We start from the raw sequence: 27,648 nt of genomic DNA, 5'->3' as shown, positions 1-27,648 counted from the left end.
CTGTTTTCAGCGATTCTGCCACGTCTGTGTAAAAGGACGTCGCTTCCAAACGTCGCCATGGAAACGCGAAACTTTTCCGCAACGAAAGAAACGAAAACGATCGCACTTGACCAGTGGTGTAAACGGGATCTGGACTTCCTGGCACGAGCTGAACGTGAATCAGCGTCAAGCGGTTCAACCGATGCCGTTCAGGTCCGTTATGGAGAGAAACGTTCCGTCACGCTAGCCACAAACCCGCTTCCCCAGAAATATCCCCATCCTTACTTACAAACGTGGTGTTCTTCAGGAGCAGGTCCGTCTCGTTTCCGTCGGTCTTGACTTTGTAGACGTTGCCGTCCCAACTCCGAAAGACGATGTCCTCCACTGGGACAGAAATAAGCAATCAGCGTGGCGCAGTGCTGCAAAAGCATATTCACTTCTAGAGGTGCGAGGAACTGAATCATGTGATTTGGCAATGAAGAATCGCAAAAAAAAACGTTTAAAACTTTACCCTTAATTCTGAGGTTATAGCTGTCAAAAGAAATCAAAAACCAAAAATGACTGAAGGAAGCGAGAGTTTATTCAAACACAAAACTATGAAAAAGTAATAATAACAAGAAGGGCATTGCTCGGCTAATCCCCCACCGGAGGGCTTTATATTTTCTCACAAAGCCAGCTCTAAGGCAGCACACTTGGTACACTAGAGGGTGTTCCATGGGTCCTAGTAGATCATTATGTAGAATCTGAAAGGTCTTCTTCATAAGCTATGTCAAAATACGTCTCCAGAGCCCAAAAGGTGTTTTTATGCACTTAGTGACCCTGTGACCTGATATGCAAATGAGGTCATGGTCACCATGGTGCCCCTTCTCCCCAGGTGGAGTGTCCATGTGTGAAGTTTGGTGACTGTGGGCCCAGGAACTGCTGAGAAATGAGGAGAAATGTTTATATGAAAATACATGTATTGTGCAACCATGACGAGCAAACTTCAGACCCTACCAATCTTCAAGGTCAAGGTCAAGGTCAGGTCACTTGGTATGCTGGAGGGTGTCCCCAGAGTACTAGTAGGTGTGTATAAAATTTCAGAGCCCTAGCTCAAAAACCTAGGCCTCCAGAGCCCAAAAGGTGTTTTTAAGCACTTCGTGACCCTGTGACCTACTTAATATGCAAATTAGGTCAAGGTCACCATAGTATCCCTTCCCCCTCTGAGATGTATCCACATGTGAAGTTTGGTCACTGTGGGCCCAGGGGTTGCCGAGATATAGGTAGAAACGTTCGAACGGACGGACGTACGGACGGACGTACGGAGACTGTTTCAAGATCCCCCTTCGGGGCCTATCGGCTACGGCGGGGGACAATAACACTAATTTGAGTTGAGATGAATCAGTAATTTGTGTAGCTTGATGTAGGAACAGGCATCAGTCGCGTCGTCTGAGACCTTTGGAAGAAAAGGTCAAAAGGACAGAGCGGCAGAAAATCAAGGTTCCATTCTGCGTGTTTTCAAAAACGTCCACTTCGGGAGCGGCGATTAGTCAGTTATCAGTAAATGGACACTGAAGGGAAGTTTTTCCCAAACAAAAGCCCTTTTATTTTTGCCGAACCGACGGCTTCATCGCCATCCACTCGCAGATACTCCCTCCAGAGCGCTCAGTGACGGCTGTGGCAAACATATGCTCCTGATTTAGTTCCTCCGTTTCCTCCCGTCGTGACAAAAAGCTTCCAGCTCTCACAGGAAGCGGCACTCAGCCTGATTTATCCCGATCGGTTGTTTCCATCCTGGACTGCCGATTCTAAGATGCACACAGGCGCCGTTCGTATTAAAACCGCAACCCTCAGCCTGGAATGCATTATTCATGTGATTTGAATTACACATTTTAGTAAAGCTCCTGCTCTTATAGCTTCGGGCCAGACACACATTGGATACACTTTTATTTCAACGCGCACGGTTATAATCCAGATGTATCGATTCATGTGCATCTTTTAGGATTTAAAACAAAAAAAACAAAGTCAAAGCTGTTTTTTTGGGGGCAAAATGGCTGGAGGTGGTTTGGAAAAGTTTTGCGCGTTAAAAGTTTACATCATTTTATCTCCCGGGACTGTAAACAGAAACCGTCTCCAGCTCACAGTGTTGAACCGACGTCTTCCACGTGAATTACTGCGTGAACGTGAACCGGGACGTTGGTGCTGTTGTTTGTTTTGAACTGAGAACATTACAAAATAAACACTTAACGAAAAGAGAACACGGACATTCTGGTGTACGGACGACCAAGTTGGGTCGTCGTTATGGCGACGGTCAAAATAAAGCTACCAAGCCCCAGGAAGTCATGACACCACGGAGGAAACTTTGCTCTTGTTGTCTGTCTACATCAGTGTTTTTCAACCTTTTTTGAGCCAAGACACACTTTTTTCTTTGGAAAACTCTGGAGTCACACCACCAGCCGAAAATGTTAAAATGTGAAACTCTGTAGCCTCTATTAACAATATAAAGTCTTTCTCATCAAAGTTTTATCAACAGGAATCCAGTAAATCCAGAAACAAGGACTTTTTTTAATAGTGACTCCCTCAGTGTGAAACCTGGACCTGATGGATGAAGAGCTGAGATCCTGGTTTTCAAAAACTTCTCCATCACTGTCACTGACACAGTACTTTGATACAAGATGGTAGCAGGAGGTGGAGATGAACCACACTGACGTCTGTTACTTTACATTTCACCGGCAAAGTTCTGTGCTGCCCTCTAGTGGTGAAGAGTATTTATACATGATTACTCTGCAACACACTGTCGCTGTGAGAGCAAAGGCTTTTTTAGAAAAAAATGTGAAATTGGATAATTTCCCACGGCTCAGCTGACGATCAGGAGGAAACACCAGTGTGCCGCGGAGCAGAGGTTGAAAAACACTGATCTACGGTACTGAGCATGTGCAGAAGGACTATTTCCTATCGTGGCCATGCACAGTGGGACGATGACAGAGAAGTTGTGTTTCCCCTGCAGAGATGGAGATTTAAAGAAAAGTCTCACTCTGGGAGTCGTTTTCGACTCCGAGCACCGTTGTTGTTGTGCTTTCACTTGAAAACGTTGTCATGGCAACAGGCCATCGCTGATTCTTCCTCCATCTTGAACAATGTCCGACCGATCAGCAGGTCTAAGATGATCCATCAAGTTTTCTTGTCATCTTGTCAGTGTAACTTTATTCTGAAATACACCACTGGTAGGAATGTGAAAAACGGTCTCTTTCACATTCCTACATGTTTGATTCGTCCCACTTTGGGATCGGACGTCCGCAGGTTCGACCCTCACAGTGGAAAAGTCGCCGCTGCAACGTGTCGACTGCGTCCCGTAAATATGATGAATCAACGCAAACCAAAGGAATTTTCCCCCCCCGAGAGGATTAATAAACTCGGTTATGTGCAGAAGAACTATTTACTACAGCCGGTATATGCTTAGTAGTATTTGTATCCAAACAGTATGACTCAGCACTTTTCACCAGCAGGCCTCAGGTCGACGTCGGGGCTGCTTCAGTTGTGACAACAGTTATTTATCAGCCATAAAAAGGTCCTTGTGAACTCCTGCGGAGGTATTTAGCATGCCTCTTCATCCAAGGGTTGAGTATTTTGTAAAGAAACCTGCAGCGAACTGCCTTGCAGACGGACGGATACCGTACATCCCCTCTGCAGCGAAATCAAACGACACACTAAAAGCCAGTGCTTCTCAAATGGTGGGGCGAGCCCCCCTGGGGGGGGGCGTGGTGGGGTGTCAGGGGGGGGCGTGAGGCGGGCGCGACTTTCAGTATTAGTGTCTTTATTCAAGCTTGAATGATTAAAAAAAAAGGGCCTCCAGCTCATTTTATTAATTTATTTTGATAATCAGGCGATTGTATGCAGAATGCTGGTGCCAGCAACTCATACAGTGGTTTATACAGATAAATAAATAATTCTCAATGGTAGTACAATTCGGGGGGGGGGGTCCTCTCGGGGGGGCATGACAGAAAATAATTGAGAACCACTGCACTAAGCCTCACCGCTTGGAACAAATAAAGACAATCCTCAAATTGACGGGAAAAAAAAAGCCTTTCTACTTCCCGATCATGTGCAAATGGCATAAATTTGAACATTAAACATGTAAAATAGCCCCCCCCCCCCGCGCCAGGTGAGGGATCCCGGCCGGCGACGCCCCCGAAGGCGACGGAGGATTTACGGCAGACGAGAGCAGCAGAGGCGTGTTTACTGGGTTCTGTCCGGGACAAATCCGCAGCTAGATCATCCTGCAGCTCAACGGAACAACAGCGGAGACAATAACAGGAGTTCCCGCCATAACTCCAGTCGAATCCCAGACCGGCGGCAAAACTCCGCCGAGTCGCCGATTCCATTAATGCCTTTGACGGGTCTGAGTCGTCTCAAGGTCCCCGTCTGGCGTGGACGTCGGCGGACGGGCGCCGAGGCATCAATCTCGTCCGCGAGAGTTTCTAACACACCGGCAAAACACTCAAAGACGCTTTGGAGTGTAATGACAGGGAAAATAAATATGAGGAAGACAGACGGATTGTTTGTGTTCAGGAGAGAAAATCCCCCGAAGAGCTCTTGTCATTTAAAACCTCCCTCCCCCCGCTGAAACAAAGCACGGCCTGTTATTTCTTACGCCGCGCCGCCGTCGAGTCAATACTCAAAAGGAACAATTTACAACAAAAAAAAAAAGTAATTTGAAAAGAGACGCCGTCCTCAGGATCTCACCTGGGATTGGACGTGCCGCTGTGTAATCGCTGCCGCATCAAAGGAGACAAAGTGTTGTGAGAAGTGTGGAAATGATGAAGAAAATGTGTCGATATACGTTTGGTAATTTCACGTTTGTATAAATAAGTTAGAAGGACTTCACGTTGGAAGTGTTTTAAACCACACGGTTCATGAACGCAACCTCGCGGAAACGGACTTTTAAAGTTAAAAAGACGAGAAAAGGCAGAAAACTAAAGCCTCTTTTTTTCCACGACCTGCGGAGAATCAGGTCCTGTTTGGTCGGACGTATATATTGTATAACATTTCACTGAGACGAGAGTAATACTGTTCAACAGTTACCGTGATTTAGGCCAGTATCTTATTTTGAAGTTGTGTCGTAATCCTTTGAGATTTCCCTAGTTGCGTTTTATTGTGAAATAAAAGTCCGTATGGGACTGGACGGTAAAACCTCGCCATGTCGTCACGAGTGGTTGTGAAATAAGTGAGTTTAGAAAGTTACGTTTTGGGAAAGAAATCTAAAAATAGCCACGACAATAACTACCGTATTTTCTGCACTATAAGGCACCGGATTATAAGGCGCACCTACATTGATTGACATAATTTACAACTTTGTTCATATACAAGGTGCACCGCATTATAAGGCCATTAGGTTACATTTTCCACTGATTCTAACACCCAGAGAGGTGCACACGCTTTATTTTGATAGTCCTACCTGCAGCCTATGCCAGGAGGACACTACACACAAAACCTTCTTCACTGCTGGTTGACAACTTACAACTACCGCTAATAAACTAAACTACATGAACTAAGCAACAAAAACACAACACAACACAATTATGACCGACACCACAAACCAAATAGAACCCCCAATAATTGCATTTAAAACACCACAAACAGAAACTCCCATAATTCATTGCAGCTGTCGGCTGCACTGAGGAGCTCAGGATGCAAGGCATGATGGGAATTCATGTTTTGTGTTGTTGGAGGTTATTGTGGGTCGTTGTTGGGCTTGGTGTTGTGTTGATTGTGTTTATGTGTTTTTGTTCCCCAGTTTAGGGAGTCATTATTTCATCTAGTTTATTTTGGTTTGTTAGAATGTTGGTGTGCAACCATGAGTGATGAAGGTGTTGTGTGGAGTGTCGTCCGCTCTGAAGATCCAGTTGAGAAGTTAGAGTTGTCAAAATAAAAGCTTCTGGTTGTTCAGCTGTCAAATAGCAGTCTGGAGTAGAGCAATTCTTCCATATATAAGGCGCACTGGCAGCTTTTGAGAACATTTGAGGTATTTAGGTGCCTTATAGTGCGGAAAATACGGTACTAACCTTGTGTTAATTGCCGATACTGATGCGAGTACTCCGTGTAGTATTGACCCGATAAACAATACTGGTATGAGTGTCGACGTCTCACATAAAGGACAAACGTAGTTATACTGCAGAGCGTCATGAAAAATGAGTCTCACCTTAAAAGTCATTTTTCAATAACTGAAGGGAAGGGATTTAATAAGGCTGCACTTCCTGCTGCTTTTTAAATAACTTTAAATATTTGATGTTTTACATTAGTATTCATCAAACGACATAATCTATTCATACATTTGAGGATTAATAAATGACTTGAGTTGCATTTCATGCAGAAATGCGGGGCGGATTTGTGGACGACGAGCTGAAACAAAGCACTGATATAACACAATTATAAAAAAATGTACGAAAGATATATCTTTGAAAAATATAGAAATGAAGAATGAGAATGTAAATGTCGCTGATGTTTAATGCCACTTCTAATTTTGTTCTTTTTTGTGCGTTTTTGATTTAGTCTATTTTCACAAATAGCTCGACTGGAGGACGTTTGTATTTGTTACTGGTAGTGGCCACTACCTTCTCGTAAAAACTTCTAGTTGTATTTCGAATGTTTCTTTATTATTATATATTTTTTAAGGACTAAATCCCAAATTTGACCCCCTAAACACACTCAAAACTCACTAAAATTTAGCAGACTCGTCAAAAGTGTGGTGATTTATATTATCATGTCCAAAAATCCCAACAAAGTCCAAAAATGGCTCTCTGGCGCCACCTAGACACACTAAATCGCCCGCCACGGTCCGTAGGAACGTCGTAGAGAAATGCAGCGAATACGAAGTTTGTTCGTCTCGTCGAGACCTACAACTCACGCACTCCAACTTTTGACCTAACTCCAACAGGAAGTCCGCTATTTGCCTTTCAATGTAGGATTATTGCCCAAAAAGGCCCAACCGGAAAATCTAACTAGTTGTTTTATTGGATTTTTTTATTTGTCATTGGTGAAGAATGGGGGGGTGGGGGTGGGGGGGGGGGGGGGGGGGGGGGGTAGGACTTGACCGTCCTGGGCTTCTTCCTATCCCTTTTCGAACAAGTTAAACGTGTTCTTCTATATTGTGTTCCATTTTCCATCTTTCATCTAATTTTCAATCAAATCGAAATCAAGCCATGAAATGTCATCAACGATTGCAAATCCTTATTTAGAACTTTTGCTCCAAAACATAAAAATTGGAAGCTCCCAGCCTGTTCATTCTACAATTGAAGAGGACGCTGGCTTCGTTGGTTATGAGGTCCTCATGTTACGTCCGGGTGAACAGAGTTTTTTCCGATAATAATAAGACGGTAGTGAACCCCTCCTTACATGCTGAATGCGTTCGTGAAGAAGTAAGTCCTTAATAGTCATCAAGCCTACAAGTGTTCATATTAAGTTTATAGGTTGGTAGATGTGTGTTTGGTAACAGCTCTGTGTCATTTAGCTCGCATGTGAATGAAGCTAGTGCTAATCGGCTAGCTCTGTCTGCACGAGTGTGACACTATAGGGGATTTAATTCCAGTTTATGGAGTATTATTGATTTGTATGTTCTTTATGTTACAGAAAACCATTCTGCATTACTCTTCAGTCATTTATTCTTCGATCATTATACATTAACTTATTCATTATTCGTCGGGAATCCACGCGTTGTACTGCCAGCTGACTCTATTAAAAGGGATAAAGTCAACACCCGGTGTCCGTTTCTACTCTCTGACCGGAGTAGTCGTCCTGGATGAAGCGGTCCCAGCATCATCGTCAGTCACAAGCGCAGAATCGGCAATAAGAAGATGTACATCATGACGAGTTACCGACGCTCTTGAACACACGCTTGTATTCACTTTGTATATCATGAAAGTGAAGACGCTCACAACATGATGGGAACTAAAGCTGACAGAAGCACCACCAGTAATGCCTCAATTAGAAGAATCACATGTGATCCTTATTACCGGCGTAACGGTGGAATTAAAGCGCGTGTCAAAGCTAGCAGGAGGAGAAAGTAATCTTCTCGTCCAGGTTTCCATTATGCTTGAAAGGACAAAGTGACTCGCAGTGCTTTGAAGTCTTTTTTTTATAAAAGACTTCAAAGTGCAGCCACGGGGAGAAGTTTTGCAAGAAACGGTGCCGAGCTTTGTTCAACACATCTGTGTTCTTTTGGTTTTCTAACACCTTTATATATTCCTGGAATTTATTACACATTCTGTCTTTCTTCTGATGAAATATTTCGCGGGCGGACTGCTCCACAGTTATTTATACTACTTGAGTTCTATAGAAGTATTTATAGGATGACGCGAGTCGTGTTCTGCAGGAAATTGCCAGTGAATTAATTTCAGACGTACTTTTCCCTAAAAAAATTACTTCTCATCAAGATGATTTTACGTCAGAATAACAATTACAGCCTGACAGATTCTGTGTATTTATTATAACTATATATCTCTTATTTCAGAGCCCTCACAGTTTTTCATGCTTTTCTCTGCTGTCGCACCCAAAAACAGCCTCAAGGTATGAAATGACCACTTCCATGCTTTACAGTTGGCTCTACTCAATCACTGTGGATTATTTTCCTGAGGTTGTAAATGTATTTATTTTATATAAGTCCAGATTGAAGTTACCAAACCCAGAGAGTCTGTGTCTCCACTGGCCAGTTCTTTTCTACGACGTGATTAAAGAAACCGAATCTTCTTCTTTTAAAGAAGCGATCCATTCAAATTACTGGATTTTGTCGCTGCCAAACAGGGAATAAATGACTTTAGCTTCAAAAATAAATATCAAAATATGAAATGAAATCGCATATCAAGAACGAGACTTGAGTTGCTTCATTAAAGGCCAGATATTAAGACACTGCCGTGACGGACAGACAGCCAAAAATGTCCAAATAAAATGTATTAGTTTGCTAAAATAACCAGGGTAAAACGTGTCCCGCTTCACAAATTAAAAGATTTCAGTTCCGTGGTCATTTGACGGACTGCTGTCAGACGGGGCTGGATGCATAAGATCATGGAAAAAAAACAAACAAACAAAAAACTGATTTCCTGTAAGCGCAGAATCAGCAGCTCACATCCGTGTGGAGGAGCTCCTGTCATTTCATTTCATATTTATCATTTATTTCCTCGACATTAGCGACACTCACCATTGATCCACTTCGCCTCGGGGTCATGTATTTGGAAAGTTCTTTCGAAGAGGTCGTCCAGCGTCAGCTGTGAGCCGAACCCTTTAGCGCCGTCGTCTGCAAAGAGAGAGAATCTTTATTAACCAACATCACCTGCTGAGTTTGTGCAACAATGTAGTACTTTTTAAACTTATTATGTAATAATGCCACATTGTGTCATAAACTTTTCTGTATTTCGTAATAACCTGGGACACATTGCAACACTTACTACAAAATGATGTAGTAATGGTGAAATATGTGATTATGTAATTCATTTTCAACTCATTATGTAATAACGCCACATTTTGAAATAATCTGCTGCATTTTTGCAACATTTTTGCATTTTAGAACAGTAAAATGCAACAATGTTTAACAAAAAATGCAGCATGTTACAACAGTTACATGTTACAACAGTTACAAAAAGGCTCTCCTTCAATAATACAATGTAAAATTCATGCCTTAATTAGAAAAGCCATCATACCATCAGAATAACATCAAGCTTTCCAGCTTAATTAGGATTTCTTAAAACAAACAAAAAACTAGTTGATGTTTTATTGCTCAGGTCTGAATCAAAAGTAACTATATTCATTAGAATAGAGAAGAAAATTACACTAATTCATTATTTTTGGACACATTTTGGATGCACTGACAAGCACATGCAATCTGCATTATGTAATTATTATAGATGATACAAAGCATAAAAACACAAAAACAAACATTTATTACATTATTACATAATGCAGTGCGTCACACTTGCATTTTTTTTAATAACTGTTGCAAAATGTACCAAGTTATTGCAAAAAATGCGGCAGATTATTACACATTGAGTTGAAAATGTGTTACACGAGTACAAAATGCGGCGCTCCGAGGACGTATGGCGTCTGCCGCCATGCGGCGGCGACCAGCGCCTCTCCTCTCACGTCGTATGACGACACAGAAGGAGGAGCGTCACTCCAGGTGACTGACAGGTCACCGGTAACGTCTCCATCCGGACTTTATTTTGCAAACACTCTTCCTTTTTATTTCCCCCCCAACGTTTTCTCGGTAAACAGACGTAACCCGGTGCGAGTCACCCTTGACTGTGTCTTACAAGTTGGCCTCATTCGGCACTGCAGCAAATGAGTAGAAATGCTAATGAGGGAAGCGGCGGGGATTTGGGAGAGTTTGACGTACATATGCAAATTGTGAGGATACAAATGTGAGGCTTAAAATCCAATTTATATTCACTTTTTCATTTTTTTAAACGGAAAAAAAGAACAAAAAAGAAAGAGGCTGTCAGCGCAATTTAGATGTTTGGAGTCTGATTGTGTAGCCTCGTGTCCATGTGACACGACAAAATAAAGACCTGAACTCCCTGATGGCTTCGTTTTCTCACGTCTCGGCGTCGTCGTCTGCGCCACTTCCTGTTCAGCTCGACACTTTATTTAACCTCGCAGAGCGTGAAAATCACAAGATCAACTTCATAACAAGACGGAAAGTTGAGTCGTTTGTTGTATTCGTAGTTTGCAGTGGACATCTCAAAGGATTCCACCTTTTGTACATCTTAACCTCATCGGGTTGTGTAGAAGCAATTTTTACGTTTTCAGAAAAGACGGCTGAAAAAACTAAACAAAACAGCCGACGTGTTGCTCAAAGTCGTATAACACATGTATAGAATGGCCGTCACTATTTGTCACCATATTATTTTCGCCAAATTATATAAAACAAGAAGGCCGTTGCTGGGCTAATCCCCCGCCGGAGGGCTTTATATTTTCTCACAAAGCCAGCTCTAAGGCAGCACACTTGGTACACTAGAGGGTGTTCCATGGGTCCTAGTAGATCATTATGTAGAATCTGAAAGGTCTTCTTCATAAGCTATGTCAAAATACGTCTCCAGAGCCCAAAAGGTGTTTTTATGCACTTAGTGACCCTGTGACCTAATATGCAAATTAAGTCCTGGTCACCATGGTGCCCCTTCTCCCCAGGTGGAGTGTCCATGTGTGAAGTTTGGTGACTGTGGGCCCAGGGGTTGCTGAAAAATGAGGAGAAATGTTTATATGAAAATACATGTATTGTGCAACCTTGACGAGCAAACTTCCGACCCTACCAATCTTCAAGGTCAAGGTCAGGTCACTTGGTGTACTGGAGGTTATCCCTGGAGTGTGTATCATGTGTGTATAAAATTTCAGAGCCCTAGCTCAAAAACCTAGGCCTCCAGAGCCCAAAATGTGTTTTTAAGCAATTCGTGACCCTGTGACCTACTTAATATACAAATCAGGTCAAGGTCACCATAGTATCCCTTCCCCCTCTGAGATGTATCCACATGTGAAGTTTGGTCACTGTGGGCCCAGGGGTTGCCGAGATATAGGTAGAAACGTTCGAACGGACGGACGTACGGAGACTGTTTCAAGATCCCCCTTCGGGGCCTATCGGCCACGGCGGGGGATAATTATCGGCTTGAGTTCTCAACTCACGACTGATTCCCAGTTTTCTATTTCGCCCAGTAACGAGCAACGTGATTGGTCAAGTGATACCATGTGACATACATAAATATACATTTGCATTCACCAAACATTTGATTTCCACTTGAAAACGTCACGTAAACACAGCCAGAGTCACACTTTCCTGAGCCGTTTGGACGTCACGCAGCTCAATATGAACCCGTGACTCGCCCTGCCCGTTCACACTCGCTCGACTGCAAAACACAGAAATCCATGTTCCAGCAGGGTTTTCTTCGCTTCCTCGCTCCACGAACATGCCGGATGAGTAATTAGAGCCTGGAGAGCATGAATCACTGTCTGTTACGTCTTTGACATGTCGTGGAGGACGTGTGAGCTTTTCCAGAGCGCTCGTCAGCCGTCACATTTCAACCCAAACGCTTTTCACAGGGTGTCGCATGAACGGCCGCCATCGTGTTTCATCCTATGAAGAGGCTTTCAGGAAGGAAGGGCGTTGAAAGGCTCTTTATGTTCGCTGTGACTTCTGTTTGTCTGGGCAGTAATGATGAGAACCCTAAAGTGTCAAGTGACTCAAAGACGAGAATTTTACAATAAAGAAAATAAGAGTCAACGGGGGCATATTTTAAATTTTGCAAAACATAGAAAACAGGAATTTGATGTCGATTTTGTTATGTTATGTTATAGTATAGTACGTTACAGTATGTCGCGCTACGTCATCATATCATATTTGATGTGGTTTTTGATGTTATGTTATGCTATGCTATGCTATGCTATGCTACGTTATGCTATGCTATGTTATGTTGTGTTATATGTTATGTTAAACATCATTTACAAAAGGTTGCAGTGTAAACGCCAATTTTTTCTCTCAATTTAAAACAAACATTTTACAGTTGCACTCAATTCTTTAGTAGTTTTTAAAAGGCAACTTTGCATTGATTACTCCGAGTATCGGCTAATAAAATGTGATTCATCATTAGCCAAGTGTTGCCGGTTCCACCCGTCAGTGTCGCCCAGCGGGGGGTCGTCTCGTCTTCGCCCACCGCCTCACTTCTATCAGCGTTTCAGAGTCCTCACCCTTGGACAGCAGGACGATGGACAGCCCGATGAGCGAGAGCACCAGGACAATGACCAGCAGAGAAATGCCGATGCCCTTCCAGTTCCTGTCCCCCCCGATGGGCCCGATGTCCTGCAAGACAACAAAGGGGGGAAAAAAACCCCCAAAACAAAGCGTTATGAAAACAAGTCCACGATGCAATGTAATCACATGAATCCTAATGTATTCATCCTTCCCTCTCTAAAGACACGTCTGGCTTTCAGCTAATGCTTTAAGACAGAAACATATAGGGTACGTCCGAATAGTCCCCCTTATCTCCTTTCCTATCCACTTCTCCTTAACCCCCGGAAGTGTTTAAGCGGCGGCCATGATAAGGAGGCTCAATGCTTCCTTTAGAGCCTCCTTTAGCCTAGGAAACACTGATGCTTCCTTTAGCCTAGGAAACACTGATGCTTCATTTAGCCTAGGAAACACTGATGCTTCCTTTAGAGCCTCCTTTAGCCTAGGAAACACTGATGCTTCCTTTAGAGCCTCCTTAAGCCTCGGAAACACTGATGCTTCCTTTAGAGCCTCCTTTAGCCTAGGAAACACTGATGCTTCCTTTAGAGCCTCCTTAAGCCTCGGAAACACTGATGCTTCCTTTAGAGCCTCCTTAAGCCTAGGAAACACGGATGCTTCCTTTAGCCTAAGAAACACTGATGCTTCCTTTAGAGCCTCCTTTAGCCTAGGAAACACTGATGCTTCATTTAGCCTAGGAAGCACTGATGCTTCCTTTAGCCTAGGAAACACTGATGCTTCCTTTAGCCTAGGAAGCACTGATGCTTCCTTTAGCCTCGGAAACACTGATGCTTCCTTTAGAGCCTCCTTTAGCCTAGGAAACACTGATGCTTCCTTTAGAGCTTCCTTAAGCCTCGGAAACACTGATGCTTCCTTTAGAGCCTCCTTTAGCCTAGGAAACACTGATGCTTCCTTTAGCCTAGGAAGCACTGATGCTTCCTTTAGCCTCGGAAACACTGATGCTTCCTTTAGAGCCTCCTTTAGCCTAGGAAACACTGATGCTTCCTTTAGAGCCTCCTTTAGCCTAGGAAACACTGATGCTTCCTTTAGAGCCTCCTTTAGCCTAGGAAACACTGATGCCTCCTTTAGCCTAGGAAACACCGATGCTTCCTTTAACCAAAGGAGATCAGCTCATGTTGCACAACATTTAAAGGGCCGGCTCATCGGAGCGTTCAGGGAAATCAAGGACGACTGACAAGCGAGCAGATCCCGTAAGTTACCAAAGTAATAATCTACAATAATCTTGGATGTCACTAACCTGGGCTGCTATCGGATTATTATTACGCCACCTAATGGAAGTGCAGTCGGAGTGTCAAAACAACGTGATGGCCTTTCCTTAACTCCTTTAGGAAGTCTCAAAACACCTTTCCTTAACCCTTTGACGGGTTAAGGACAAGTGGACAGGAAAGGAGATAGGAGGGACGATTCAGAAGCGCTGACGTTTAAAGGGAATTCCTGATCACAGGGACTTTGTGGAGAAAAACTTCAATCTGCCACGTCGGCTACGGCCATGACGGGTTACCAGTCCGCCACATTCACACCCTCCTACTCTGAGGGTTAATCTCAACATGTTTCCGGCCTGTGGGAGGAAACAGGATTACCTCTAGAAAACCCAATCAGACATAAAAGGAACGGACTCAAACCCGGGAATTCCTGGTCAGTCTTTGCAAAAAAAAAAGGTGGGAGTGCAAATCACCGTGCACCGGAGGAAATCCTTTTTGGGTTTTTGTTTTTTCTTTGATTGGTGACAAAAGTAGGACAGAATGTACAACACAAGACGGACTGGCTTGTACGGTTCTGGTGGTTTTGGGGTCAGCGCTCCAGAAAACTGCTAAATTGATTGTGTTTCTGTGTAATGATGTACCGGCGACCTCGTCCAGGTACCCGGCGTTCGTTCACTGGGACGAACTGGGGGTCATGTGTTTCAAACAAAGTAGAGCAGAATGAAAGGGTTAGAGGAACTACAGACGTTCAAGCAGACAGACCATGTTTGCATTATAATTTTGTCTTCACTGTGTTGCTGTTCCACGACTTTGTTCCGGCCTCTATTTATGGATTCTCCGCCTGAATCCTCGCCGTTTGACGAACGCTCCGGGCTTGAGAGGAAGAAAAGAAAGAAGGAAAAGGGATCGACTCTCCGAAGACCGGACCCATTTTTGGACGTGTCTCAAAACTCTTTATCTTCTCGACATCAATTATGCAGCGCCTTATTTCATTTGCACTGACAGAGCCGTCTTATAAATAAAGCCGTCTCGCACACAGAGCCGCGGGCTGCAGGAACCCCGTCTGTGTATTTATGCTTCTATTTGCTTTGTGAGTCTTTTAATTGGAATTATGATTGTAAGATAAACACCCTGGAGCCTCGCCAGCTTCTCACCCCCCCAACCCCCCCTCCCACCCCCCCGATCCATGTAGTTCTACTCCACGATTTGAACATTTCACCCCCCCATCATCCCCGCGGCTCCTTCTGATTCACATTCCCACAGGAGGACGAGACGGTTTCCACGAGAGGACTCCGCCTCTGGCGTAGGTTCAACATCATTTCTGTTAGCTCTGTCTGCCCCCCCCCCCTCCCACCTCCCCCCCCACCAACCAGTTTTGTTTGGGGCCATTAACTGGAGCGGCCCTCATTACACATCAGGAGAACATTATCCGCCATTCCCTGTCAGATCATTACTCACAATTTCCCTGACACATCCAGGCCGTTATGTTCCTCGCAGGGTTCGCGTTCATTTCCCAACACTTGTGTTTCCTGCGATCGTACCCCCCGCCCTCCGTGAAGACATTGCTCAAAATGCGACGTTATCCATCTCAGAAGTTGCTTAAAAAGCCATTAAATGAACCCCGGAAAGAAAAACTCCTCAGATGAATCCAGTTCAAATGAAACTCGAAAAGGGAACGGGGCGCTAAATGAAATCTGTTCGCAAAACAAACAAAAAGAATGGCATCCTTCCAATAAATACAACAAGGCGTTATTACTGTTGCAGACTACTGATGTCCCATTTCCTCCGCCTCATTTTCCACATTATAGTTTGACTATAGAAACGCAAGTAAAAGGGAACATTACCATTATAATTGAATATTGACATCATTTCTATCCGTAGCTCGACACTTTCCCTTCGGAGGACCTCCAGGTTGCTTCTGAGGAAATCCCGTCACTCTTCTCAGTGTTTTATTGACCAAAACAGAGTGAAGAACGTATAAAAGGAGGCGTCGATATGCTTTGTTCAAGTTTTCTTTCCCGGATGTAATTTTATAACGTACCCATCCCTCCTGTGAAATCTTTAAAATCAAAATTAAGCGCTTGGCTTTATTCGTCTCTTTCTCACACACTTTGTTTCCTTTGAATCTCACTATTTACACTTTGCACAGACACAAGGTCACATGAAGACGCGTTTGAATTAAAAACACAATACCAGCCTAGATACCTCAGCTATTAAAATCAACAATGAAAAACAAATCTACGGTGAAGTGTTGAGAAACTGCACGGTTTGAACAGGAGCGAGGGGGAAGAATTGTTTTTGCCTTGACAGGTTGGTGCGGAAGGATAACAAAGAGTGAAAATAACAGGACGGAGGGCAACGACTGCTGGAAAAAGCTGCTGAAGCGTTTGTGTTTCAAACTCCACCGACTCCAAACACCAAGGCTGTCCTTTTCAAGCTTCTGGCTTCTGCTCAGACTCTTTGGTGTGTTTGGCGTCAGTCAGTGTCGTGGAAACACTGAACTGGAGTTGCACGACACTGGAGGTATTCCGATAGCAGAGATTCAAAATCACGTTCCCACAGGAGCCGTCAATTTTGGCCAACGGGTTTCATCTCCAGGTTTGGCCTCCGATTAGCTTCTTGCTGTGTCTGATCGGGTTGTTCGTGTATTATAGTTTCTTTCCGACATTCAAAAGCAAACTTGTACGGTCAAGCATGGGATGGTTCCTAGCTATTATGTGGGAGTTTGTGTCGAGAGCCTCCCGCCCCCGTCTGTCTGCATTCAAGAGAGAATCCCTAAACCCCCTTTCTCCGAACCAGGGTTTGAACTCCTCCAGACAATCTGTCCTTTCCCGTTCTCTCTTTCTATTCTCCAACTCCACCCGGAACAGCAGAACATATGAAGAAACTCTTCATCGCTGAGTCGGGTTCTGCAGGGTTTATTTCCTGTTTTTAGGTCCTAAAACAATTTTCCTTCTCTACTTGCTGGGACGGAATTGTTGGTTTTCTTTGTAGAAGCGCCCTGAAATGGCGAGAGAAATAAAAATGGATTGAAATGGCCTTTGTTGAACTGCTAATTGAGTCTCTTTGAATGATCCAATGTGTGATTGGTCCAGAGATTACTGGATGGATGGATGGATGGATGGATGGCGAGAAATATTCCACCATTCTGTACAAATACACCGGCCTTGCTCTATTTTACGGCACTTAACACATGTTCTTTAGTTGCACAGCACCCCACCTGCTGGGACTTGAGTAGGCCTATTGTGTTTGGTACATTTATTAAGTGTGCATAGCACAGCAGGCAGGCTTTAGATAGAGAATTTCAACCTGTTCAACCTTTGAGCTTTTTCACACTCCACCACTTGTTAACCTTTTGGTGCGAGACGCCGTCGTTTGACTCTCCCACACTGAGCAAATGAGGCTCGTATCACATAAAAGCAGCCTTCAAAGCCAATAAAGGAAAATACAGTTACAGCACACATATACAGTAAACACCAGTTTACTGAGTTTATTAAAAAAAAAAAAAAAACCTGCAGCGACACACAGCAGCAGGAGCTTGAGAAGCATCTCTGGAAGGAGCAGTTCCAAACCTTTTCGGTTCCACGGTAGAACCCGAGCCGTGATGCTGGAGAGCAGATCAAGCTTCTACACAGCGTCGCTTTATCGTCAAACCATTTTGTTTTGTTTTGTTCGCAGTCGTCGCTTGAGGTAGTGGGGGACATATTGACGCTAACTTGGTAGCTCGGGTAGCTACGTCACTGCGTGAAACACTGAGCAGCGACCGTCTCCATGGCAACCATCTCCTTTGAGCTCCTCCATGAGGTGCTTCTCTCATCCGCTTTGTATGGGACAAGTTTTTTGCTCTTTTTGGGGGATTCATTCAGAAACGTGTAGCCGTTAACATCCCATAATCTAATCGATTGATTAGATGATGACAAATCATCCCTGAAGACTTGGTGCCATGTGGGCGAGTAGTTTTTGTGAAAATAGTGTCACTTAATTGAATTAAAACTACAAAAAAAACATGTTTTTTAAAGCCTTATGTCACTTTCTAGTCCTCTGAAGTTTCTAAAAGTAAAAACTAACAATTTAGTTATTATAGTCATGGTGTGATTTTTAACAGTTTCCTTCAGTTCATTGATTTTATCAATGCCCTCACAGCTAATACAGTCTTGCTGGATATCAGAATGGCGTGAGTCAGTGTATAAAGTCATCAAGGTCAGCGTGTTACAGCTATGAAGTAAAATACTGCTTTCTGCATTTATTTCAAGTCTTGTGCAGAAAATGATGTTTCCTGCAGTTTGCTTCATACAGATGAAATGAGGGCAGCGTGAAAACAAAACTAACAAAAGGTTTTTCTCAGCAGCACAAACACGCCGATTAATATTGATTCATTATTGTTGTATTTCCTGTTTTGGAGCTTCAAACAACCACAACACCAAAAGGAACGACTGTTTTATAACTTTGCTATTATGCAATGAGTTGGTTTGTTTTTCCAGCCTGATAATTATTGACAACCACTAATGGAGTATTTGTGAGCCGGTGTTCGGACGAGGACGTCGTCCCCACATCCAACAGCTTAAATGGACAAACTTACCGGATGTCTAGTTGGTTAATCAATTAAAAAGTCTGTCATATTACTTGTTGGCACCAAGAATATTAGACAGCAACTCAATGGTTTCTGTGCTTTTTGTTTCGGAAAAGCTTCACGGCGCAAAATAAAACTACCGTCCGACTGGATTCTCTCGTCTCTGTCAGAAATGTCCCCTGGTGGCGGGAGATGTCCTGTATTTTTTATCAACCGGTGTCCACATGATGGACAGAGATGAGGTGGAAGAGTCCCGCACTGAAACAGACCACCACTAGGGGGCGCGTTCATGGTCCCGCTTGATCCGGACCAGAATCTCTTCAGGGAAAAAAAAAAAACGTTTCGTTTTGGCGACGTGAATTCTCCCACGACCTCTTGAAATGCGAAGTCTCACTTTGTTTACCAACGATCTTTCTAGCGGGCGGGGCGAGAGGACGTAACGTGGAACGCAATGCATTCTGGGTAGTGAACAAACAAATTCAACAAGTCTTCAATGAAACGCCACGTCTTTTCTCAACTCTTGGCCCGACCTTCTTTCTTTAACTACCGGCTCCCGTCCATCTGGACACTGGAAGTGCTGCCTGAGCTGTTGTGGGAAAATCCGAGACGTTCAGACCCGTCAGACGTGTCGACGTCGATCTGGAGAGTCAACATCACACCGGTCAGTCTCGTCCGGTCGCACGGCTCCCAAACACACGCAGACAGAAGCAACCCTGAGCCGTAGAACAAATCGCGAGAACACGCCACCGCTGTGCTTCACCGGAGTTGCTGCAGGCTACAGTGTCTGCTCTGGATCTTTTTCCCTGGCTCCGTCACAACTCTGTTCTGAAGCCGATTTTTTTTGTGCGAAGCCCGAGATGATTGTATCCCCGGCGCCTGGAAGACAAGACTAGGGGGAAAAAAAACCCCCACTATCCCTCCATCACGACTATCCATACACCAAGGTGAAAAGCGGAGAGGATTTCTGGGTTAAATTACTTCGACTGCACACGTGTAATCTTCTTATCTGCTCCACGCCCCGCTAAGCCAGTTTGCCTTTGAAGCGAAGGATGCAGCCGGGGAAATGTGCAGGCACGGGACTCCCACATAAGGCGGCGCAGACGACTCACGCCATGTCTTCAAGACGCGGCGACGCCACCTTTTGTGTTCGTCAATGGCGTGCCGGAGGGCTCCTCCACTCACAAAGCAGCGGCATAATTCCGAGCAGGCGCTAAATACCACATCTCACCTGTGAACCTCGTCAAGAGAGCCAAAGCACTTCCTCCACGACTTAAGTGCGCACACTATTTCCTACCCTCCGTTAAAGAGTGCCGTGTGATTTCCCTTCAAGCGAAATGCACTCGACCATACGTAGCACGGTGCCAGGTGCTGTTTTGAAGATACACAGCTGAAGAAATTGAATAGACCAGAGCGGGAGGAAGGTGGGAAACCCGCCTGGCGTCGGGAGGGCAGGGTGTGAGAGGTATGATCTTCATCTGGAATGAAGGTTTTTGTTCCTACAGTGTGCCTCCGGCTTGTTGATGGTATCCTCGAGTCAAACGTCGGGGAAAATCAATGCGATGCAGAGCAGGCCGCGTGTTGCCTTCTGCACAAACACCGCTCACACGGCGAGGAGAAGACAGCCTGCCGAGGACCGAATGAACAGGACGACGAAGGAGCAAACTACATCCCACGCCGTATCACATGTTCCTCAGGAAATCTCACTGTGCGACTGCTGGCATGGATGGATGAGGATTGAAGTCCGTCATTATGAGAAACGGTACGGCTAATTTGCGCCGTTGTTTTTTGTGCTGTGCAGCCTGAGTCTAGAGGTGTAATCTAAACCAGTGATTCCCAACCGGGGGTACACGGACCCCTAGGGGTACGCGAGGGTATTGCAGGGGGTACGCAGAAAGATTATAAATTACCCTACAGTATCCACACACACAAAAAAAAAATTATACTATATTATATTGTATTATATCATGAATTTTAGTAAGGCCATACGTTTATTTTCCATGAGTAGCAGTTGGTCCACAGTGATTGTAACACTACAATGCACATAATATGAAAAGACTATAAAGTGGCGCGCTTTAAAAAAAAAAAAAAAAAGGTTCACGTTCTTGCTGCGGACGCGCACGATTCGCGAAGCTAGCTAACTCTAGCTGCATACCGACTGTAAACATGGATGCATGGCTAGGGAGGAGTAAACGTCCAGCTACCGCTACTGCTACCATCGCCTCGGACGCAGGCACAGGGGAGCCCAGTGAAAAAAGGAATTATGAAAGACTTATGAAAGACAAGCAAGCGCAGGTGTCTCATTGAAAGGTATGTTTTTACACTCACAATAATTGTTTTATTTAAATGAGCAGTTGGATAGATAGAAAGACAAAGGGTTAAATATAAGTACACATTAAGGCGAATAATCACACACGAGAGAGGGGGTACTTTTCACATGGAAACCAGCTCAAGGGGTACACTGGTCGAAAAAGGTTGGGAACCACTGATCTAAACCTCCAAATGTCTGGTGGTTGAAGGTTTTCCAGTGTGAGAGAACATGCAGAGCTCCAGGTATCGTCTCTATGATCCACCTGAGCAGACATCAGCAGCACGACGATAACTGATCAATCCTTTACGGGCCAGCCGTTAAAATAGTCTAAAGTGTAAAACAACTGGATCTGTGTGACTTTCTGACAAGTTTTTTAAGGGTCAGCTTTTACTGAAAAGTAAGAAATCAACACTGCTATGTTGAATTAATTTGTCATAAAATCAATAAAACGGAACAAAATCCCATATTTGAGGATTTATAGTGTCAAATGTAGTCTAAACTTGTGTTTTTCTGGGGTCGCAAAATATTATTGGCACATCGCATTCGTCAATAATGTGACATTTCGAACAGAGGTTCACGCTGAACCAGAAATCCAGTGAGACTTTGTGCATTAACTAGGAGGAGCATCTGAGATTATTTCAGCACACGAGACGTTTCTGGAAGGAGTCATGGAACTTCTTCAAAACATGCAGACAGCGGAAAACGCTGCTTCTGCACATGTTTCATTACAACAATAACCATCAGCACCAACTTGTGCCTCGATATGCTGACGACATCGCGTTCTCTGTCACTTCCATGTAAACGGACATCGTTTTCAAATGTATGCCGTAAAAATGAAAACACAAAAACGATGCGTTTTCACTTAAAACGTGCAAACGGGACCTAAGCTCGGTCATACCGTCACAGCAAGTGTTCCACTGCCACTTCAAACGCCTATTTTAAACCACTAGTGGCAGGTTACTCGGCAGCCAGAGGCCTCAGTCCTCTTCCTATAAGCGTTCTGTGTTCGCTCATTAAAAAGAAAACCTAGATCCCTGAGTGAGTGCGGCCGTGTGCATGTGATGGAGTGCTCCACCGCATCAGTGTCGGGAGTATTTATCACTGTCATCCTCCATCACCCGAGAGACCGGTGCCGAGCCTCTCTGCTCTAAATTCAGCTCATCTCAGCTGCAGGAAAGAGCTTTTTTTTCCCCGCTCCCACAGTACAACTGTCACTGACTGAAGCTTTTTCTCAGTCGCTGATGAAGAGGGATATGCTCATGATGTATGTGTGGAACCAAAACTAATTATTGGATTTTTTTTTTTTTTTTGGGAAGTGTATTAGAGTCTGGAGGGAGAATGTGTTTCCAATGACATCAATGCAAATGGGAGGTAATTTTAGAAAGGCAAATGGAAATATGCCCCCCCCCACCGAAACATTTTCAAAGCAAAGACAAAGTATTGGTGAAAGTGATAATGTTTGCGTGACAATGTAATCCAATAATTAGTTTTACAAAGTCTTGGCACTTTAAAATAGAATGTGTTGAAACTTTACCGGCTCTGAATCAGCACAAAGCAGCCCGAGGGCTACAGCCGCAGAAAAACTGAAAAATGCCTTCAAAGATCTCATCACTAGCCAGAGAATTCATCTTCCCTTTGCTATTCAATAGGGATGCACCAATACCGATACCAGTATCAGGTCCGATACTGCACGGAGTACTCAAACTCGTAAAAGATCCCAGATAAAAACCTGGCGAGTACGACGGAACATCTGTGATTTGGAGATTGTTTGAGATTAATAAGAATAGCAAAAGTAATTAGTTATGTTCTGCTAAAATGTCAAGACGGGAAAGATGGTCCATTTGGACCAACAGAGTTAGCCCCATGTTGCTCAGTACTGTAATTGGTCAGTGAATCCATGCTACATGCTACATGCTAAAGAGCTTCAGGGCTCACACACTACTGATGCTACATGCTACATGCTAAAGAGTTTAAGGGCTCACACACCAGCGATGCTACATGCTAAAGAGTTTCAGGGCTCATACACCAGTGATGCTACATGCTACATGCTAAAGAGTTTCAGGGCTCACACACCACTGATGCTACATGCTACATGCTAAAGAGTTTCAGGGTTCACACACCACTGATGCTACATGCCAAATAGTTTCAGGGCTCACACACCAGTGATGCTACATGCTACATGCTAGAGAGTTTCAGGGCTCACACACCACTGATGCTACATGCTAAAGAGTTTCAGGGCTCACACACTACTGATGCTACATGCTACATGCGAAAGAGTTTCAGGTTTCACACACCAGCGATGCTACATGCTAAAGAGTTTCAGGGCTCACACACCAGTGATGCTACATGCTACATGCGAAAGAGTTTCAGGGTTCATACACCAGCGATGCTACATGCTAAAGAGTTTCAGGGTTCATACGCCAGCGATGCTACATGCTAAACATGATTAAAGTCTGACTGATACACTCAAGAACCATAAGCACATCGTTTACAACTAAAATGGTGAATTTTCAAATTGTCTTTGGGGAAAAAAAAAGTGCAATCTGAAAAAAAGATCCATACAACTCTGTATGTTCCCGTGCAAAACCCTGCAGCTATTTGAAACTATATAAACGACAGATAAAAGTGTGATTGCCGGACGACAAAGTCGGAACATTTCCATAAGTACAGCTCTTACGGGCTGCTGCTGGTCTGCGGCGGTTAGCGTCTCTCAAAAGTGACCCAATGATGGAAAAGCGGCGAAATGGAGACGGGATAACATGTTTTCAAGACTGTGTTGTTGAAATATCGGCGCTCGATACTGCAGGTCTTTTTTTTAGCTGTGACAGAAAGAGCCACGCAACATTAGGCCCGCGGTCATTATGTAATGGCTGAAGGCTGCATGAATCCAGTATTAACATTTTCCCATGATTTACTGCTCATTCAACAATAATGCCGACTGTCAGCGTGAGGTTGAGGCACCACCTTATTTAGATTTGACATGGTCTTGTAGGCTTATCTTCTGACATCCATTTTTACGAAACACATTTAATGCGTCTGACATCGGCGAGCTCCCGTTAGTGCCGGCAATGCCTCGGCGCAATACTTTATTACCGCGCAGGAGCAACATTTTCCATGATGAATCGGCAGTCTGAAATATTCTAATAAATATCCCAAAGGCTGAATTGCAGAGATAATGTGTCACCTCTCTTTTGAGTGCGAGGCTGGGACCACTTGACATTTCTGTCATCGGAAAAAAAAGCAGGGAGGACGGCTGCGCTTCAGCGATTTTTCAGGACACTGAATAATAAGAGACGCAGGAGTGGGAGAAAGAAAAAAAAAAAAAAGAAAAAAAAGATAAAAACCTGTGCAAGGTTCGTCTATGGAAATTGTAATCTTTGCAAACAAACCGAAGGAGATAAGAGAGTGCAATCCAGATGGAGAAACACTGGCTTCATTACTCATCTCGGACAGGAGGAAGGTCGCCTCATGCATACAGGCTTTAAGGACAAAGCGTGTGAGGATGGTTATCCTTGTTAGACGCTGCATCTGGGACACAACCTCATCTGGAACACATATTTCCACGTGTGTAGATCATATTGGATATTATAAATCAAGTGTATAGATTAAAAAACAACAACAACAACATCGTCTCTGTAGTTATCGGAGCATCAGGCATCTGTTCCCTCAGGCCTCACCGTGCAGAGGGAGGAGCTGTCGAGACGTTGCACCCGCTGGAGGTTGAGAGGAGTTAAATAAAGACCAGGTTCATATTCAAACCAGCAGCGGGGCCACGGGAACTGGTGCACGTCCAGCGTTATTCAAACGACACACAGCCCCTCAGCTGCAGTCTCTCTTTTCAGCCTGTCGGACATCTTCTCCCCGGGTCTGTCTTCCTTTTGTGTGGCTGCAGTGAGTGAAGCCCTTTTTGTACCGTAACAATGGCAACAGCCTCACATCCACGAGGACTTTCAGGAGGGGGGGGGGGGTGGGGGGGGCTCACCTGAAGAGCAAAACACCAACATGGGTTGCAATGCCAGGTGATCAAAGCTTTATCCAGTTATTTCTCTCTCTAACTGCATGTCGGGGGTCTAATAGGCATCGGTCATTGACACCGACCTCCCCCGCTAATCAGTGTGGTTTAGAAACTAGAATTAGTTGAGTTTAGTTTATTTACTTATCTGAGCAGTATATATTCAAAAGCAAGACGCTTATGAGCGCCGACCCACAAATTCACTGCAATAAAAAAATACATTTTGCATTTTACACTGGTATAAAAGAACAAAACATCAACAAAAAAGAACTTGTTACAATTCAAATTCAAACGACTGTATCAACAACTTACAACACACACACACACACACACACACACACACACACACACACACACACACACACACACACACACACACACACACACACACACACACACACACACACACACACACACACACACACACACACACACACACACACACACACACACACACACACACAGATCCTACTTCTTCAATGCATTCCTTCCTCTCTATAAATTTCAAAAGTCTTTTGTTTGTATTTACATTTGAACATGTTGATGTTTGGACGTCGTTTCAACTCCTCCTTGTTCTACAATTGTTCACCTTTAACTGTCGGGATAAAACTTTCCAGGGTTCTACTGTTTCTGGGTCCTAAAGTTTAATTCCTCACGTATTTCCTAACGACCAGTACGACCTGGAACCTTCTTATGTATTTGTCTTGGCAACAATCTGTAACTTGCTTTATAGAACATCTGTACTGCTTGGAACTCAACGACGTCACTAAACTTCATGATTTTTGATTTTAACTACTTGAAGAGATAGAAAGAAAAAAAAATCCACCGATCTTTGCTTTGTTTTTGATTTTTTTTTCCCGAGGCTGCTAACGCCACTCAGGCCAGGGAAGCGGTATTTATATAAGAACCTCCAAGCTCTCAGGACGGTTCCGCCACAGCAGGTTCTTGAAGAGTTCCTGAGAAAAAGTCGGACTAAAAACATATGTTCTATAAAGTTGCTCGACAACCATTGATTTTTAACTACGTGTCTTTATTTGTAAAAATACATTACTATTAATCTTCGGTCGCTAGGATGAATAGTAATTAAATAGTAATATTCCCAGATTCTTTTTCTATTGTTCTGTACAAATCAGTTATTATACTTATATATATGAAAACACAAATCTAATACTTCGTCTCTACATTGAGTTCCTGTCCAGGTCGTTGATGGAACAGTGAAGTACTGGCCGTACGAGAGTCTTTAATTCACGACGTTTCCACTTTATAGCAAAAGGTTTGGTTGGAGAACTTGCGTCAACAATTAATTACAACAAAGGACCTTGAAAAATGCATAGAGATGTAAATAAAACAAGACAAGTCTTGATGAGGAAAGCAAACCAATAGAATAGTGAACTACGTGAGAGAGGCGGCCGTACAGACCTGCTGTGACACTTGAATAAATTATCTATTTAATTTAGTGAAAGTCAGCGGCACAGAGAGAACCGCTCAGCTCGGAGCCGAAAAGGCTGGAACTGATCAAGTTTTCTGCAAACTTGTTCCAGACGTGTGGAGCGAAAAACTGAAATCTAAATTGAAGATTAAGGAAAGAAAGACTTTCATCCTAAGTTCAGCCGAGACAAAACGCCTGATTCTTTCTTCAGGTGGCAGCAGGATGGGTTGTTTTTTTTAAGAGAGACTTTAAATGCGATATAATATTCTGTTTTGATTTGTCGGCTCTTATTTGATAGTTGTATTTTTTTTTATTAATAATTTTTTTTTATTATTTCATAATACAGCACCACAAAGTAAACATATACAGAAAACAACAAAACCAAAACATACATAAATAAATAAATATTATTACAAAAAGGAAAATGATGGAGATGGTGGAGGAGATGGAGGAGAGGAGGAGATGGAGGAGAGGAGGAGAGGGAGGAGAGGGAGGAGAGGAGGAGAGGAGGAGAGGAGGAGAGGGAGGAGATGGAGGAGATGGAGGATAGGGAGGAGATGGAGGAGAGGAGGAGAGGAGGAGAGGAGGAGAGGAGGAGAGGGAGGAGTGGGAGGAGAGGGGGAGATGGAGGAGAAGGAGGATAGGGAGGAGAAGGAGGATAGGGAGGAGAGGGAGGAGATGGAGGAGAGGAGGAGAGGAGGAGAGGGAGGAGTGGGAGGAGAGGGGGAGATGGAGGAGAAGGAGGATAGGGAGGAGAAGGAGGATAGGGAGGAGAAGGAGGATAGGGAGGAGATGGAGGAGAGGAGGAGATGGAGGAGAGGGAGGAGATGGAGGAGAAGGAGGATAGGGAGGAGATGGAGGAGAGGAGGAGATGGAGGAGAGGAGGAGATGGAGGAGAGGGAGGAGATGGAGGAGAGGGAGGAGATGGAGGATAGGGAGGAGATGGAGGAGAGGGAGGAGAGGGAGGAGAAGGAGGATAGGGAGGAGATGGAGGATAGGGAGGAGATGGAGGAGAAGGAGGAGAGGGAGGAGATGGAGGAGAAGGAGGAGATGGAGGAGAAGGAGAGGGAGGAGATGGAGAAGAGGGAGGAGATGGAGGAGAGGGAGGAGAGGGAGGAGAGGGAGGAGAAGGAGGATAGGGAGGAGATGGAGGAGAGGAAGGAGATGGAGGAGAGGGAGGAGATGGAGGAGAGGGAGGAGAGGGAGGATAGGGAGGAGATGTAGGATAGGGAGGAGATGGAGGAGAGGGAGGAGAGGGAGGAGAAGGAGGATAGGGAGGAGATGGAGGATAGGGAGGAGATGGAGGAGAAGGAGGAGAGGGAGGAGATGGAGGAGAAGGAGGAGATGGAGGAGAAGGAGAGGGAGGAGATGGAGAAGAGGGAGGAGAGGGA

The 27,648-nt window shown here is 44.2% G+C and overlaps 1 protein-coding gene across 1 annotated transcript in view; it reads right to left on the bottom strand.

The window, feature by feature from the left end:
- LOC308131378 (inactive dipeptidyl peptidase 10) overlaps nt 1-27,648 on the bottom strand; it is a gene marked incomplete at both ends in the record, with an annotated part of 133,074 nt that overhangs the window by 38,450 nt on the left and 66,976 nt on the right. Inside the window, 3 exons of the mRNA XM_080498106.1 lie at nt 269-363; nt 9,149-9,244; nt 12,679-12,790. Of these exons, the coding sequence (XP_080354232.1) occupies nt 269-363; nt 9,149-9,244; nt 12,679-12,790 (303 nt within the window). The remainder of the gene's footprint in view (nt 1-268; nt 364-9,148; nt 9,245-12,678; nt 12,791-27,648) is intronic.

The sequence above is a fragment of the Blennius ocellaris genome, assembly GCF_963422515.1.
Source record: "Blennius ocellaris genome assembly, chromosome: 6".
Classification (NCBI taxonomy): domain Eukaryota; kingdom Metazoa; phylum Chordata; class Actinopteri; order Blenniiformes; family Blenniidae; genus Blennius; species Blennius ocellaris.
This window is presented reverse-complemented; position numbering and strand designations above follow the sequence as displayed.